General features: G+C 42.9%; 1 protein-coding gene across 5 annotated transcripts in view; it reads left to right on the forward strand.

Annotated features, from left to right (window-relative positions):
• The window catches only part of PPM1L (protein phosphatase, Mg2+/Mn2+ dependent 1L), a 215,060-nt gene that overhangs the window by 15,521 nt on the left and 182,016 nt on the right, over positions 1-17,523 (forward strand). Inside the window, exons 3-4 of one of the 5 annotated variants that reach the window (XM_043492375.1) lie at positions 4,711-4,845; positions 5,994-6,736. The exons of 1 other annotated variant lie outside the window; for it this stretch is intronic. In XM_043492375.1, the coding sequence (XP_043348310.1) occupies positions 6,338-6,736 (399 nt within the window). In that variant the 5' untranslated portion in view covers positions 4,711-4,845; positions 5,994-6,337. Of the gene's footprint in view, positions 1-4,710; positions 4,846-5,259; positions 5,400-5,993; positions 6,737-17,523 lie in introns of those variants that run through there. 3 more of the 5 variants (XM_043492376.1, XM_038415059.2, XM_038415062.2) reach the window with 3 other exon arrangements.

A 17,523-nucleotide genomic window follows, 5' to 3' on the forward strand; every position in this document is an offset into this window, starting at 1 on the left:
AAAAGAGAAGCAATAATTCAGCAGTTACTAAAAACATTATGGAACAAATGTTGCTGTAGCAGACACAGGCATCTCTCACATAAGGCTATCCAGCTAATATAATAAAACAATTCAAAAAGAAGTTCCTTCAGCAGATAGGCAGATACAGCAAAAAGCCAGGAAGAAACAATTGGCTCTCTGAGGGCACATCAACACTGGCAAATAGACAGTCAGGGGATTGTGTTATAATGGTTTCATCTTGCCTGTTTAGATGGGACTAAACTGTAGCCTGGTCTACACTTAAAAATTTTGCTGGCATACTTATGACTATTAGGATTGTGGAAAAAAAAATCACACGCTAACTGACATAGCTGTACTAGCGAAAGCCTTCCTGTAGACAGTTAAATCTGCAAAAAAGACCTCTTGCTTGTATAACTTCATTGGCAGCGGGTATAATAGGCCAGGTGAGGCTTAGCCTCCCCTGGTGAGACTTAGGCTCCCCTGGTGTAGCTGTCAGAGCCTGAGCCGTGGTGTCCCTGCCTGTGCTCCGCCCCTTCTCCCGAGGCCCCGCCACCTGCCTCCACTCCACCAACCTGCCCCTAGAGTTCCCCGCTGCCCTCCTCTCCTCCATCCGCCTCTGCTGCAAGGCCCCCACATCCCTTCTCTCCTCACCCCCCTCTCCTGTGAGGCCCCACCACTGCCTGGTGAGTCCCTCCTCTCCTTTACTTCACTCCGGAGGTCCCTGCCGCTCCCCGCATCCATCCTCTCCTCTCCCTCATGAGGCCCTCCCCCACTTGCTGCATCCCTGTGGGCGGTGGGGGCCTTGTGGGGAAAGGGAGTAGGAGAGGAGGGATGCAGGGAGTGGCAGGTGTGGGGGTCTCGTGGGGGAAAAGGGTTTGGAGGAGAAGAGGGAAGGGGGGGGCCTTGCAGGGAAGGAGGTGTGGAAGAGAGAAGGGGTCTGGGGATGGACTGCATGGGGAAGAGGTGGGACAGAGAGCTAGCCTCCCCCAGGGGAAGTTTCACCTGCCACCCATGTATAGCTTATTTTGGTCAGGGCTCGGGGTCTATTACAGGAGGGGGTAGGTTGAGGTTCCGTGGCCTGCAATGTGCAGGAAGTCAGACTAGATGATTGATTGTCCCTTCTGACCTTGTAGTCTGAGGCTATATCTAGAATAACACTTTTGTTGGCAAAACTTTTGTCGGTTAGGGATGTGAAAAAAAACAAACCATCCCTGACAGACAAAAGTTTCACCGACAAAAGTGCCGGTGTGGTCAGCAGTATGTCAGCGGGAGAGTGTCTCCTGCTAACATAGCTACCACCACTCGTTGGGAGGTGTGTGTGGAGGGGTTAATTATGCTGGTGGGAGAGGTTTCTCCCACTGGCATAGAACGGCTACACAGGAGACCTCACAGCGGCGTAGCGGTACAGCTGTGCCACTGTAAGTTCCATAGTGTAGATATACCCTGAAAATCTGAGCTTGCTGGTAGAACTCTACCAGTAAAACACTCATGTAAACAAGGCCTGTATTGCAATCATGTTGCAAAACCCTGGGTCCAAATCTTGGACTGCAGCTAGAAAGCTTGCAGCCCAATGCAGGGGGGAGGTCTGAACTGTATATATGAAGTAGATGACACTCACAATAGAAATGTTGGTTGCCCTGAGAATACTTTTGGAGTAGTCTCTTACTATACTATACAACAAATTGTGGTCTTCCTGTAACTGCTTTTATTATGAGACCATATATATTAACAGAACTGTATTGGTTGTGTCAAAAGGCAAGAACTGTAGTTTGTGTTTAAATATATTGGAATATTTAAGGGCAAAGAGGATACGTTAATATCAATTCTTTGCTGAGACAAGAGGATAACCTTGGAAAATTGTTTAGTTTCCTTTTGTTCCTGAGCTGCAGGTAAATAAAGGTCAAAGCAATTATTGGGGACATTTTATGTAAGTATAATGGTGATATTCCTGTATTAAATGAAAGACGTGTTCCTCATAATGGAAAAGTACTTAGAATAACATAGAGAGACATTGATGTGAGTTTTGAAATATTGGAGTTTTTACAAAGTCCTGGTACCTACAGGGAAGTGATTACATGAGAATCTCAACTTGTTTGTTTCTAGCTCTTGAGATTGTAGAGAAAATCCTGAAAATGTGAACTGAGCTCACTTCAAATGGCTCAGAATCCAGAAGGTTGGGCTGAGCTTTGAGATAGTGTGGGTGAAGTGCTGCTGTGGGGAAGGATAGAAGTTGGGAATGTCTTTATCAGTGGGGAATTACATTACAACATTAGTAAAATCTGCAATATACCTTTTCATCTGATCAGCACTAAAATAATATAATTTGATCAGCTACTAACTGTTCCCCGCCTGCCCTGCCCCCCATAGCATATGAATTGTGCCCTGTGTAGGAAGGCAGCACAGCGTAGTGATTAAAGAATGGCTCTAGGAGTCAGATAATGTGGGTTCTGATACTACTCTGTCAAAAGTGTCTACTAATTTTGGGTGCCCAACTTGAGGTACCTAGGGCCTAACTTTGAGGTGCTGAGCACCCTTAATGCTAATACATTTCAAGAGGAGTTGCCGGTGCTCAGCACCTCTGAAAATGAGGAGCCTGATTTACCATTGCATTTCTCCACTTACACAGCAATGTAACTCTATTGAACTCACTAGCTGTCACCCAGTTGAGGCACCCAAAATTAGGGGTGCTAGGGAGGCTCCTGAAAATTTAGGCCTAAAAGATTTTCTCAAGGTCACACAGCAATCCAGTGTTTCTCAATTTCCCCACGAATATAATACCAAACTTTGTGTAGGTACTTGGTATACTTGAATTAAAAGTGCTGTATGAATGTTACAATTAAGTATCTTCATATCCAACAGTAGACCTTAACTTCCCTGCTTCTGATGCCTGGATGTGAGAGTCAGATATATACAAATAGGTGTTTCTGGTTACCGTTAGGTTAAGCTGTTTGACATAATGTGCTGAAACTGATCTTTGCAAAATAAGCTAAGAAATCTAGTGCTTAGATATTTCCTTCTAACTGAAAAAGAAGTATGTGGAAGGGAAGATGTGTCCCTAAACACTGAGTGTTGGCCAAAAGGCACTCTATGTTGACTGGTTTTCTTGTCTCTTGTGGTTCTCTGATTAATTTTCCAGCCACACTTGTGTTGGTGGGGGTTATGTCAGCTGTCATATTCCTTTAAGGTTGGTTGATAAATTTGGTCAGTTTCTAAAAGCACCATCAGTCAGCTAGCTGGAAAGCAAATGCAACAGAAATAATATAGTGTCATTTTTCTTCCAGCAATGGTCTCTGCAATACAGTCACACGTGGTAGCTTTCACTGGTTTTTAATTAGTAGACACACATCTATTGGCTAAAGTTAGTCGAAAAACAAAACATTTATTAAAAAATTGTGCTTTATTTTCTATTGAAAAGTCATCTGGATGGAAATGCTAACTGGCTCTACAAGTAGTTTAATCATTTGGAAATTGAAAATCTGCTACCTTCATTCCTCCACCTGTCTGTGAATATGAATATTTGGGACCAATTACCAGGCTCATCTAAAAATATTAATATTAAACTCCCTTCAGATCCAAATTTATTACTGTTTTGTTTTTTAACTTCATTAGATCTTGATCCAGTAAGATCATACTAGGAGTTGCTGCCATTGGATTTAGAAATATTCATCTTCAGTCTCAGCTGAGCTTATGCTTTCACTGCCATGTTCTTCTGATGCCACTTCCTGCTGAGATGAGGAAGAGTCTGGAAAATCTGTAATATCAAAGCTGTAGTATAGTCTCATCTAGCAGTTTGCATCCATCTTCACTTCCATGTCCTTTCTTTTAAATGCATTATTTAAAAATATATTTTTGGCCCCTACCTCGGCAAAGAGAGCTGACCACTTGTCTGACAGTATTTGTCTTCTCCCCTATGAACGGAGCTGGCTGCAGATGACAAGGTTAATCACAAAGCCACAGAGGTTTTCAGAAACAAAAAAGGGGACTCAAATTAACACTCATTTCCTTCTCTTAACTAAGCTCTTATACCAAAATTCCTTAGCACTAAAGTCTGTGCTGTTTGACAAAGCATAGAGATTAAAACCTAAACAGTTTATCCATTTACTTTTTCTTCTGAGAGTGACTCTTTTGTAAGCTGGATGTGTATTTTAATCACCAGGAAATGTGTTGTGGCCTTTATACTGGCCATCTTCACAAGTGGTGTGAAACCATTCCCACCCCCCACATTAAGAGATTCGCTCAACCTGCCAAGGCCGAAATGTGTAACAAAGATCCAAAGGAAGGAGCCCTCCACCCCTCTGAAAAGCTTAACGAAGATATTCAAAATGTTGATTCCTTCTTGTAACATTAATAACATTCTGTAAGTTTCGTTTGATTCTTTACGTCTGATGTAAAGAGTTTTCAATAGCAAAAGTGAAGGAACATCAACTTTGGGTGGAATGAAGGTATGGATAAGGGGTCCTCTAAAATAAAGGCCATGTGTGGGGCCCTGGAGGGATGGGAGAACCCAGCCTTAGCTCGATGGACCCTTGCAAAGCCTTCTGCCAGCCTTCTGCCTGACACCTCACCCTGTCTGCCGAAGGCGTTGCAGAGGGGAGGCAGGGAGGAACAAGAGTTGGGAATTTTTCAACGCAAAATTTTTCATCAGAAAACCTCAATTAATTACTAATTAATAAAAACTTTAACAGTTTTGATGAAATTTCCTCTGTGTAGATTTCTCAGGCCCAGGATGGAATTTCTCATCAGAAAGGGACCAGACCACCCCAAGGTCAACATTTCTGCATAGGGAAGATGGAGGCTGAAGTCCCTGCTCTGAAGCAGGCAGTGAGAGATGTGAACCCATCCCAGGTGAGCTGAATGCCAGAAGCCTTGGCTGCCCTGGGCTGGACACTCTCACTCCCTCTCTTCACAAGAGAACGTGCAAGGTCTCGATTTCCCCTCCGACCCGCCTGGGAACAGATGTTGAAACCTTCATTGCCCCCAACCCAAGTCCTGTTTTGTGCCCAGCCCACGGTGGGGCCAAGTCACCCACCCCTCAGTGCACAGAACCCGGCTAGACCGGGCCAGGCGTTTTCAGTCCTTGTCCAGGGTCCAGCCTGCTGCTAGGCCGGGGCCAGGCGTCTGCAGTCCCCATCTAGCCTGCTCCCCAGACTACAGCCCCCAGCAGCCTTTGGGCTGGTTCCTGCCACAGCGAGGCGGAAGCGCACAGGCTGCTGGGGCTTGTAGGCGGCTGGGTCCCTCTGGGGAGGAGGAGGTGGCGGAGCCCCGCCTCGGCCGGGGGAGGGACAGGCGCAAGACGTGGGGGGCGGGGGGGGGGGCGAGAGGCAGGTTGGTACCTGCGCGCGGCCCTGCTGGGGCCATCGCTGCTTTGGGCGGACGGCTGGCGCCGGAGCCGGGCAGGGGTGAGGCGGGAGAACGGGGTGTGCGCCCGAGCCGCCCAGGCCTGAGGGAGCCGGTGCCCGTGAGCTCCAGGCGGGCAGCAGCCGGGGGGGCTCCGCAAGTGGGACCCGGCCCCTGGCTTTGCAGTGCTAGCGGGCAGTGTCCGGATCCTGCTCCTGGCGTCCCCGCAGCGCCAGGCAGGCAAGCCGGGGACCCTGCCCTTGCGGGGCGCGCAGCCTTAGCAGAGCGTGCCCTGCTCCGGGCGTCAGACCCGTCCCTGCAGCAGGCAGAGGAGGGGGCGAGCCGGAGCCCCGCTGCTCGGGGGTTTGCATTGTGCGCTGTTCTCCGCTGCCTCTGTCCTAGCCGCCGGGCTGGGTGGCCCGCGCTGGAGCGGGCTAGGTTGCCCTTGCCGGATGTGCATTAGTAGAACACAACGCGAGTCGATTTGCTGCCCTGCATCAAAGCTGGCTGCAGCCATCCCTGTGTGAGACCCCTGAAGCAGGGGCCGCCGGGGGAACCTGACCTTGCCTTGCAGTAGCAGAGCAATTGTGTCATCGGGCCGCGTACATCCCGCTGTAGCATCCGAATAACCCTGCCCTTGTTTGTTGCACTAACAGAGAGTACATTGGTCTTTGCTGTTTCACATCAGATCTGCCCCTGTGGGAGCTGGCTGAAGCAGCAGCAAGAGGAGGTGGCGGCTAACCAACCCTGTCCTTGTTGGATTACTTTGTAGCACCAACATGCGCTGATCTCTGCCTTGCATCAGATCCATCCCAGCCGTCTCTTTGTGAGTGAGTGAGCCCACTTGAAGCAGCAGCAGGAGCAAGAGGCTGCAGCTAGCCCTGCCCTCACTGGGCTTGCATTAGCACAGCATGCATTGATTTGCTGCCTTGTCTTAGACCCATCCCAGCCATCGGGGTGCGTGGTGCATGGTGTGGGAGATACACTGTCTCTATAATAAATGATAGAGGATACAATGACTTTGCTGTCTCTGCTGGGCCGGATCATGCGTTACTTCTTGCTAAGACCAGAGACCCTGTTCCTGCTGTGCATCAGCCTGGCCCTCTGGAGTTATTTCTTCCACACCGATGAAGTGAAAACCATCGTCAAGTCCAGCAGGGATGCTGTGAAGATGGTGAAGGGCAAGGTGGCTGAGATCATGCAGAATGATAGGTTCGGGGGGCTGGATGTGCTGGATGCAGAGTTCTCCAAGACCTGGGAGTTCAAGAGCCACAATGTGGCCGTCTACTCCATCCAAGGGCGGAGGGACCACATGGAGGACAGGTTCGAAGTGATCACGGACCTTGTCAACAGGACCCATCCCTCTATCTTCGGGATATTTGATGGGCATGGAGGAGAGGCAAGTTTGTGGGGTGATTAATGCTCACAAGGGGGAATGAATGGATGAGTCCCCATTTCTGGGGCTTCTTTTGGGCTAGATGTTCACTTTTTTTTTTTTTTTTTTTTAGTTCCAACAGCGAGTTCCTAGGCTCAGGGGCAGGGCTAAGTCTTGGGTCTCCCTTGTCTTCCAGTATCAGAGCTCTTGGAGGAAGCGGGGAGAATCCGTGCATCGGCACGCTTTACAGCAGGGAATTGTTTGGACAGTAAAAGCTCCAGGAGGTGGATTCTGCCTTGCAGAATAATTAATACAGACTGCCTGGATAATCTTTTGTCAGGAAATGGTGTGATCTGGGCTCCCCATTTTGTGAGGGACTGGACTCAGCAACAGCAATGGGGGTTAGTCTAGGGGTAGACTACACAGAATAAACTTTTTTTTTGGTAAAGAATTAATATGAGCAACCCTAAGTTTTCATACATAGGAAGAAGCTTTATTTCCCTCAGTAACCCACCCTCTTGGTCAAGGCAAGAGAAGCGGAGCTTCTCTTTATCTCTTGCATCTCTCCTGTTTAATGATTTGTTTCTTCTTTTGAGGGGAAAGCCAGGGAAATTCATGTTGCCACTAAAATTTTTTGCTTGCTGGTGCTAAACCTTTTATTTCCCAGCCAAGGAAGTTTTTCTTTTTTTCACATTGTTTTCTGTGGCTTACATTATTACTTGATGAGATGCATCTTTACCTCAAGCAGTAGTTGTGAAAACCTTCTTTAGCTTTTTCCCCCATCTAGGAGTACAAAGTTGCCCTTTAACTGTTGGCATTGCACACAAAGAGCAAGTTCTTGTAACTGTGGCTTATTTTTCAGAGTGGAAAGGAAATTTAGAAGGAAGGTCCCTTTATGATATCCTAGCTTCAGCCCTGTTATCTGTACAGTATCAGGTTTGTGTATGATTAGGGTAGGAGTTTTTTGGAGGAGTTGGAGAAGAGAAGCATGTTAAAATTTCTTCTCACCAGTTGAAGAGTCTGTTTCTGTATGTTTGTTACTGTGCTGTGGCATGATGGCTTTGGATTTCCTTCAGCTGCTCTCGCATATCAAGCAGCCAAGGTATCTTCCTGGAAAAGCTCTGACAGAGATCAGGCACTTGGGGAGCACACAAGGACAGCAGCTGCTGCCCTTCTAAACCTAAATGTGCTGTTCCTAAACCCCATGCATTGGACAGATGGGAGAAAATTGCCTTTATCTCCTTTCAGACAAAATGATAGACATCTACATTGCTATTGTCTTGCCTTGGTTAGGATTTTGTCACCTCAGTAATAACAACCGATTGTATAAGTAAACTTAACACTTTGATTATTAAAGGCTTTTGTCAGGTTTTTATATTTGGTTGTGACCAATACCGTATTTTTCCTCTTGGATTGGAAGGAGGGGTACATGGCAGTGCTAGGTTCCTAGCCATCCTCCAAGGAGTGGCAATTAATTTGTATAGAGAACAAATTCATGCCTGCCCTGCCCTCCACAAACCTGATAAAGATCATCTCTGAACTGCTCTGTCCTCTGAGCAATGTCTGAAACCAGAACGTGGATTAGAAATGCAAGTTTAAATTTTTTGAAAACTCTAAACAATTTTCGTTGTATACACCAGCCAGTCAAACCGTGTCTGGAACAACATTGAATTTTGTTTAAAAAGCCCAATGTAGACAAATGCATAGTACAAGCTGTGTGTGTGTGTGTGTGTTCGTTCTGTCCTTCTCCTCTGTGGGGACAGGAGGTGCTAGAGGAAATCTAAGCATTTCTTTCCAAAGCTGAAGATACTAAATAATGCAAGATTAGAAAGTGCAGTTAAATAACAAAAATATTAATACAAGTACTTTCACTTTTAATAGACGTAGGTCTGACCTCAGATTCTAACACTATATACATGTGATATATTGAACTAATAACTTTATATCTCTGCAAACCTCATTTACCTTCTATACTAATATCCACCCGCTGCCGGTGCCTCTGAGAATTTGTTCTAATTGATTAACATTGTGGGCAGTGTTTAAAATAAAAATCTCTAATTTTGAGGGCTTTAATAGATCTCTCCAAACTTTACTCAAGCTAATATTTTACAATACAAATTCAGTACCCATTATCTAGCTTTCAAATGAAAGTATTATATGGGTCCTTATTTACTACTTTTCTTAAGAATAAGTGTCTAAGCGCTTCATACATAAATGGTTTTCTGTTTTTGTGGTGTTGCATAAAAGAAAATGAGTTATCAGAGCATGACGTGCCTGGCCTATGTGCATCACATTAAACACCCTGTGGGCATAACAGTTAATTTTATCTACATATGCTTTGTTGATTTGAAGAGTAGCATAATACTTGCTTTTATTGCATGCAAAATATTTGTCTCGTTTTGGAGTCTTATGTTTAAAGAGTTTTTCTGGATATCTGGGGGGAATCCTAAAACAAGGTTAATGGCTCCTTGGAATACTGTGCCTAAACATATAATAAAGATTTCATAATGACTTAATTTTCCATTATTTTTTTTTGGCTAAGTAGCTTCTATAAAACCTCTTGTCTTGCATGCAAAGGAGAAGGGAATGGCAGTCCCTGAGTTATATGTGGAACAATACGTGAAGCAGATTTTACTTTTCTTAACAAAGAGCACTGCAAACATAAAATGCTGAATTAATTCTTCCCTACTATTTGTTGCCACATCAGGTGAAGGACAGAGAAGCATCAGCCAAGTAATATTAATTGCTGTGCAATGTTAATTTGTGAACATTTTAATTATTTTAATATTGTTAGTTTTACATAAGTAATTCTATTAGGAGTGTGGGTGATTACAAGACAAGAGAGGCAATCTTTAGTCTGAATGGTCAGAAGCCACCCACTGCAAATTTTGATGGCTGCCTAGACAATAAGTAGACAGTCAAGAATAAAAATTCGTGGCATATGTTATAGTTAAAGGTCTGGTTAGCTACTGCAGTTATGAAAGTTAAAAGGAAAATTACTTTGGGGAATGAAACTTGATGCATTATATCGTGTATAGTGCAAACTTTCTTTAGGTAAAAATTGATTTGACTATTTCTTGAAGAGCAATATGAACTACTCTTGCAGTATGTGTAGAGAAGTGTGTGTGTGTTAATGGTTAAGGCAGATAACTGGCAGAAGAAGATATGGAATCAGTTCATCTGACACTTTATGGTGTGACTTTGGACAGTTCTCTTAAAGGTGATCTACAAATGGGGGTAAAAAACTGGTTGGTGCCTTTTTTAGTTTTTTTAGGATATAAAGAAGGCCTGAAAGGCTGTGTATGCATTTTTAAAAAGAAATTCAGGTCCCATACAGGCTGGAAGAGTGTGAGGAATAGAAAACTAGTTCAATGGTATAATAACAAACCATAAGCATAAAAACAGACCAGCTGAAAGAGGAAGGGATGTTTAGTCATACTTTAACACTGATAATTTTAAATGTATAGCTGTATTGATATAGTTGGCTTTTCTTAACAATATAGGAAGGGAAACTTAAATAAAATCAATAAATAGCTACATACTGGATGTTCTCAATAACTAGGGTAAAAGGAGCATTTTGCAATTGATATCATATTGGCCTAGTTAAATGCTTAGAATGTTGAATGTTCTTTTCAACTTTTTTGGGATCTTGGGAAGGGGAGAGGGCAGAAGGCATTCACCAAATAAACAATTAATGGCTTATTTAAAATACTTGCAAACCACTCAGTACACCCTTTTGTGCCAGAAGATCTAGAAATTAATGTTCTAAGTAATCAGCAGGAGATGCTGATAATTGATTAACTTAGTTGGTGCTGCAATGTATAAAGTGGGTGGAGTTGGGGGGCGGAGAGCAGTGGCCAGCAGATAACAGTGTAGAGTCCTTACTAATGTTGTCAGGAATGTACTGTATGTAGGTCACTCTACCCTTCCAGCCTTCTGCAAATATTGTAAAAACTTTCTTAAATTCTGTGCCCAGTAAACCAACTAGAGATGATGGCAGACTACTGGAAGGAAAATAGTGTTCTATTTTACCTTTTTGACAAAAAAAATTAAAAAATCCCACCACCCCCATTTTTTTTTCTCAAGCATTCGTTTTTATCCTGATAATGAGAGCTTTTGGTGCAGTGCATTATAAGGAAGAAAACAGGCTGATCAGTTGTTTTGCCTTTACTGGTATCTATTGAACACAGAGCTTGTCAAAACTTGTACATGACACAGAGGTAATTGTCTATTTCCTGTAACACTGAAGATAAAGTTTCATCACTAGCATTAAAACAAATTAGCTCATCTTGGGCTGATTTGATTAATTGACATTAAAGGTTCCTATTTGCAGACTTTACTCTTGTATTCTAGAAGTATTTTAATTTAAGTTATGTCTGAAGGAAGTAAATGAGCTTTGATTTTTTTTTATTTGCCAGATAACGCTATATCTCATTTTTAATGTACATTTTCCAAGACAGTCAGAGTTCATATGAGCACAAGGAATTGTTAGGGTTACTAATGGTTTTCCTTTTATAGTAACTTCCTTCATTCTTCAATCTGGGATCCTTTGCAAAGCATGTACTGTTTTGAGTAAATACTTAGAGTGATGGGGTTATGTTGATACATGAGTCTCAAATCTCTATTGGCCCAAAGAATCCCCCTCCTCCCAAAATAAAATGAAATATAGCAAAATTTCTATTTTTGGATAGTAAAACAGTCTCAGCTTACGAGTATGATGTCAGAGAGCTACATTTCTCACATTGCAAAATTACTCTTATATCATTCTAATTAAGACGTGCTGTATACACAAGCACAAGTTAAGCTATAGGTATGATATTTAAGCCAATTTTGTTAAACTGGTGGAAAACCTTAATTTCATTTTTAAACGTGGCTTATCTGTTTAGTTTGCACTAGCAAACTTACAGGTGCAAGCCAAACTGAGATAAATTATTTTAAACAGATGTATGTGTCCAGACACTGACTTGCATTGGTTTAACTCAGTGGTTCTCAACTGTGGTCCACTGCTTGTTCAGGGAAAGCCCCTGGCTCACCAGGCCGGTTTGTTTACCTGCTGCGTCTGCAGGTTCGGACGATTGTGGCTCCCACTGGCCGCGGTTTGCCGCTCCAGGCCAGGGGGGACTGCAGGAAGTGGCGCAGGCTGAGGGATGATGAAATGATAAACAGAAGAAATAGTATTTTTCAGTTGACCTCAGACAAGTACTGTAGTGCAATCTCTTTATCGTGAAAGTGCAACTTACAAATGTAGATGTTTTATTTTTGAATGCAGTTATGTAACAAAAAAAAATCTAAATTTTAGAGCCTCCAGTCCACTCAGTCCTACTTCTTGTTCAACCAATCGCTAGGACAAACAAGTTTGTTTACATTTACAGGAGATAATGCTGCCTGTTTCTTACTTATGTCACCAGAAAGTGAGAACAGGCATTGCATGACACTTTTGTAGCTGGCATTGCAAGGTATTTACGTGCCAGATATGCTAAACATTCATATGCCCTTTCATACTTCGGCCACCATTCCAGAGGACATGCTTCCATGCTGATGATGCTCGTTAAAAAAAAATGTGTTAATTAAATTTGTGACTGAACATGGGGGAGAATTGTATGTCCCCTGCTCTGTTTACCTGCGTTCTTTGATATACTGGGCCATCGTTAGGCATACACGGAATATGCAGCTGTGTAGCCAAATTTCATGGTGCCCATGGCAGTTACATGCTGCGTATGTGGTTTTGATTCCAGCAGCCAGCCCCATTCCCCGGCCAGTCCCCCTGCTCTGCCCCCACCCTGCCCCAATTTGATCCCTTCCTCCAAACCCCCACCCTTGCTCCACCCCACCCCACCTCTTCTCACCCTGCTCTGCCCCCACCCGCCCCCATTCCACCCCTTGCTCCCTCCTCGAGTGATGTGGCCCGCGGGATTAGCGGGGGTACTGGAGCCAGCAGAAGGCCTCTGGCTTGCCTCACACTCAACAGCAGCGGGAAGCCCAGCGACCCGGCCCCAGCCCGCTCCACTCTGCCAACTTCCAGCTGTGTTGCTCTGATTCCCGCTGACTGTGCTGCTGGCACCAGGCCCCCCTCTAATCCCTACGCTGCCCTGGGCCTCCCTGCTGTGCTGCTGGCCCCACAGCTCCTTGCCCTGCAGCCCCTGAGCGCAACCCTTCCTCCCCTCTGGCGGAGGGGCCGGCTCCACCGGCGGAATGGCCGCTTCCCCTGCAGAACGGGTGCAGGTGCTTGGGCTGCGTAGGGCACCACTATAGGTAGGGACGGCCCTGGCCATATAGTTCATGTTATAGCAGTCTCGGATGATGACCCAGCACATGTTGTCCATTTTAGGAACACTTTCACTGTAGATTTGACAAAACGCAAAGAAGGTACCAATGTGAGATTGCTAAAGATAGCTACAGCATTCAATGCAAGTTTAAGAATCTGAAGTGCCTTCCAAAATATGAGAGGGACGAGGCGTGGAGCATGCTTTCAGAAGTCTTAAAAGAGCAACACTCCGATGCGCAACTACAGAACCCAAGCCACCAAAAAAGAAAATCAACGTTCTGCTGGTGACATCGGAGTCAGATAATGAAAATGAACACGCGTTGGTCTGCCAGTGCTTTGGATTGTTATCGAGCAGAACCTGTCATCAACATGGACGCATGTCGTCTGGAATGGTGGTTGAAGCATGAAGGGACATATGACTCTTTAGGACATCTGGCACATAAATATAATTGCAACACCGCACATCAGTGCCATGAGAAAGCCTGTTCTCACTTTCAGGTGACATTGTAAATAAGAGAAGGCAGCATTATCTCCTGCAAATGTAAACAAACTTGTTTGCCTGAGCAATTGGCTGAAGAAGAAATAGGACTGAGTTAACTTGCAGGCTCTAAAATTTACATTGTTTTGTTTTTGAATGCAGTGTTTTTGGTACATAATTCTTCATTTGTAAGTTCAACTTTCATGATAAAGAGTTTGCACTACAGTACTTGTATTAGTATTTTTCCATTCACACTATTTCTTTTGTTTTTTTACAGTGCAAATACTTTTAATCAAAAATAAATGTAAGTGAGCACTGTACACTTTGTATTCTGTGTTGTAATTGAAATCATATATTTGAAAATACAGAAAACATCCAAAAATATTAAATGAATGGTATTCTAATATTGTTAACAGTGTGATTAATCATGTGATTAATTTTTTTAATTGTTTGACAGCCCTAGTTAAAATGAATAACTGCGATTGTCTGGTCTCTGGAGACTTGACTTTCAAGCCAGCCTGTGGCTTGTAGAAGTGGTGTTCTGTAGAGCCCTGCAGTGGGACTGGAATATAGCCATAATAGCTGGAGCAGGTGGGTGGGATTGTTGTGGATGGGATTGGCGTGCAAAAAAAACCCCCAGACTGTGGTAATTTGCAGGAAAACACTAAATCTTTCCTCTATTTGTCGTAAATAGAATTTCAGCCATTTTTTAAAAGAAAGATTTTAATACTTAAATTTAAGCATGGGATAGAAGAAAAAAATTTGATGTGTATTATAACAAGGTTTAAGCAAGATTTGTTTTATACTTTTAGTGGTAAAAATTGTCTGTATTCCGTTTATATAATAATGGATCCTATTTATTGTTAGTGGCACGGGGAAGCTCTCTCTCTCTTGCAGGGATTTGCGGCATCTAAGGTTTTTGTGGGTGGGAACAGGATAAAATGCAAGAAACAATGTAGAAGCGGGAGTGGGTATTGTGGAGCAGAAACAGGATGGGAGGGGGATTTAAAAAAGTAGTCCAGTGCAGGGCTCAGGTGTTCTGTTTCTAGCTGTTGGGTAAGAGAAGAAGCTTTATCTTTTCTCCCTCTTCCAGTTTTTCCTGGATGTTACAAGACAGACAGTTCTCCTCTACTCAATTCATATTTTCCCCCAGACATTTTGTAGTCACTTTACTCCTCCATAAATAACTACACTCTTCTGCTTAGCACAAAGCTCAAACATCAACAGGAAATTGACATGATTCTTAAGTCTCATTGCTGCCCATAAGGTTCTATATAGCAGCTAGTGAAACGGACCAATTTCCTGTTAATTTCTCTCAATTGACTGGTAAACCTGTATACCAGTAGAGGCACTGCAGCTGTAGGAAGGCAGCACTGTATCATCAGTTTATATTGGTTCTTGTTAGGAAGACCCTTTGCATCTAGAAGGGCTAAGTAATAACTTAGAAATATTAAAATGAAAGTTTTTAAATTTGTTAAACACTGTTGATTTATGCCCCCACAGTTGCTAGAGAAAGCTTCTCCAATTCTCTGAGCGGATTTCTCCAAGCATCTGCACCCTTTGATTGAATGCACTGACTACTCTGTATGAGCATCCTTCTGATTTTTAAATCCTTTAGATTGTTGTTATTAAAGGATTTAAATACTTACTGTCAAATGAAAAGACTTGATCAGAAAAGTACAGTATAGAAAACTTAAATTCTGACATACCTACAGACATTTTTTCCTGCAAGTTATCAGAATATTAGCAAATAATTTAGTTTATTGAATGAACGGGGTAGAGAGAGATGGGGGAAGATTTTTAATAGCAGTTTGAGAGCTGTCCATTATACCATAATGCATTGTAAAATGACACAGTTCTTCTTGGACCTGTATAGATGGTGCTATTGCAGACTGTTCTATCTGTTCAATAAGTTAGTCCATGAAATAATAAACAGACAATCCTTGTAGTGACTAGTAGGGTTTCAGGTCTAGAATAACAAAAAGGCAATAAATATTCTGATTAAATTTTTGATGAAACAATGAATTTTATTCTAGGAAAGTAGCTCAAGGATGAGAGGTGCTCAGGTGGGATAGAGCCTCTTAAATGAGTAGAGAAGCCCCAGGATTGTCAGGTAATACATGAAGTGGGGCAGGGCAAAGAAACAGCAGCATAATTATTCTTCTTGGGAGCCTTAATGAACTTCAGTGAGAGAGCTGCATGACAGCATGGGTAGTACCAATCATACCGCTGATGATACAAATTGATTATTATGATGCTGAAACATTGCCAGCTCTCATCATCTCCGACCTTGTCTGATTCACAGCTGTGTGAGCAGCTGACATCTCCAGCCAGACAAATCAAAGTACGTGTTGTAACTGCTAACCACAATTGCAATTATCCATTGCACTGCATGTCGGTGAACCTCAAAGCTCCCCTGGAGAATGAACATTTATTTGCATTTACTTTCAATCTTAAAATTTCTGTTATTTCCTTGCAAATTTTCTAGTCATCATTACTGTTGGCAAATCTTTTTTTAAACAAAAACCCCCTTAGGATAAACATTAATTTAATAAAATTCTGTTTTTAATAGCAGAGACTGTCAGTGCTGTGTTCAACCAATAAACTGTTTAATGAAATAATCTCTTTACATTTCATTTTCTACCAGTTATAAAACTTCTGGAAGGCATTAAGCATTTCTTCTAATCAGTGAAAGTGCATGTCCCATAATGTACTTCTCTGGGTCCATCCCAGGTCATGTACCATTTTAAAATAACTAAACAAAACAAAACCTTGCATTTAAATGAGGATGTGTTACTTTGCAGGTAATCTAGATGGATCACTAAACTGAAATTGCCTAAATCTCTTTTCCCAACCCAGTGAGGTAATTGTATTGGGATAACTGGTATTGATTTAGTGTTATGTAAAATATAAATCAGGGTTCTGTACATGTGCATGGAATCTTAGTGGGGGAAACTTTAAAAAATGTTTTGGGTAAGATATGATTTTTTAGACCTGAATTTTAATTAAAATGTTATAATTTGACATAAAAAACTCTCTGGATTCTCTCTAGTTTTAAAAAAAGGTCTTTTATAGGACACTGAACAAAACTGTGAGGGATGTGGGAGATCCCTGAAATGTTTTATGAATAGTCCCATCTGTTTGACTGTTGTTGTCTTGTTTGCTGTATTGATTACAAGGCATTAATTCCAGGCAGGAAAGTAGTAAATAGTCTCAAAACCGCACTGTTCACGGAATGGACCACGGAGGTGTCATTTTCTTTTTTAAAGTTTACTCTGAACATGCTGATTTCAACATCCTGGCTGGTACAGAGCTGATGGATGGATCCAGGCAGAAACTGGAACAAAGGACTTCAGGAGGGATAAAAGCAGAATCCTGAAATGGGGCTGAGGGGGTGTGTGAAAGAGAGGCAAGGACTTTGAGCATGGGAAACTAGGCCCATCTAAAACCTTAGGTAAAATGGTTTTGCTAAAATCCTTTCTTTTGTTATGCTGTGTTCCTACTGCTGAGATAAACAATTTGTTTTGAGAAAACTATTTTCACTGGTGTGAACTCCCAAAGGTGTCAAACCCCATCAGACCTGCTAAGTAATCACAGTTGGCATACATGTGGATGTGAATAGCAGTGCCTTCTGAAGTGCTGCGTGGTAACCCCCCCCATGTGGATGCTGGGGGGTGCAAACTAACAGGTTGTTTGCATTAATGAAATCCTCTTCAAACAGGGCTATATTAACATGAACTAGAACCTTTTAGTTTGTGATGGCACATCCACATAGGGGAAAAAGAAAAGGAGTACTTGTGGCACTTTAGAGAAGTACTCCTTTTCTTTTTGCGAATACAGACTAACATGGCTGCTACTCTGAAACCACATAGGGGAGTTACTTTGGTACACACTGCTATTTAGCAAAAAGAAAAGGAGTACTTGTGGCACCTTAGAGACTAACAAATTTATTAGAGCATAAGCTTTCGTGAGCTACAGCTCACTTCATCGGATGCATCCGATGAAGTGAGCTGTAGCTCACGAAAGCTTATGCTCTAATAAATTTGTTAGTCTCTAAGGTGCCACAAG

Source organism: Dermochelys coriacea, chromosome 9 (genome assembly GCF_009764565.3).
Source record: "Dermochelys coriacea isolate rDerCor1 chromosome 9, rDerCor1.pri.v4, whole genome shotgun sequence".
NCBI lineage: Eukaryota > Metazoa > Chordata > Testudines > Dermochelyidae > Dermochelys > Dermochelys coriacea.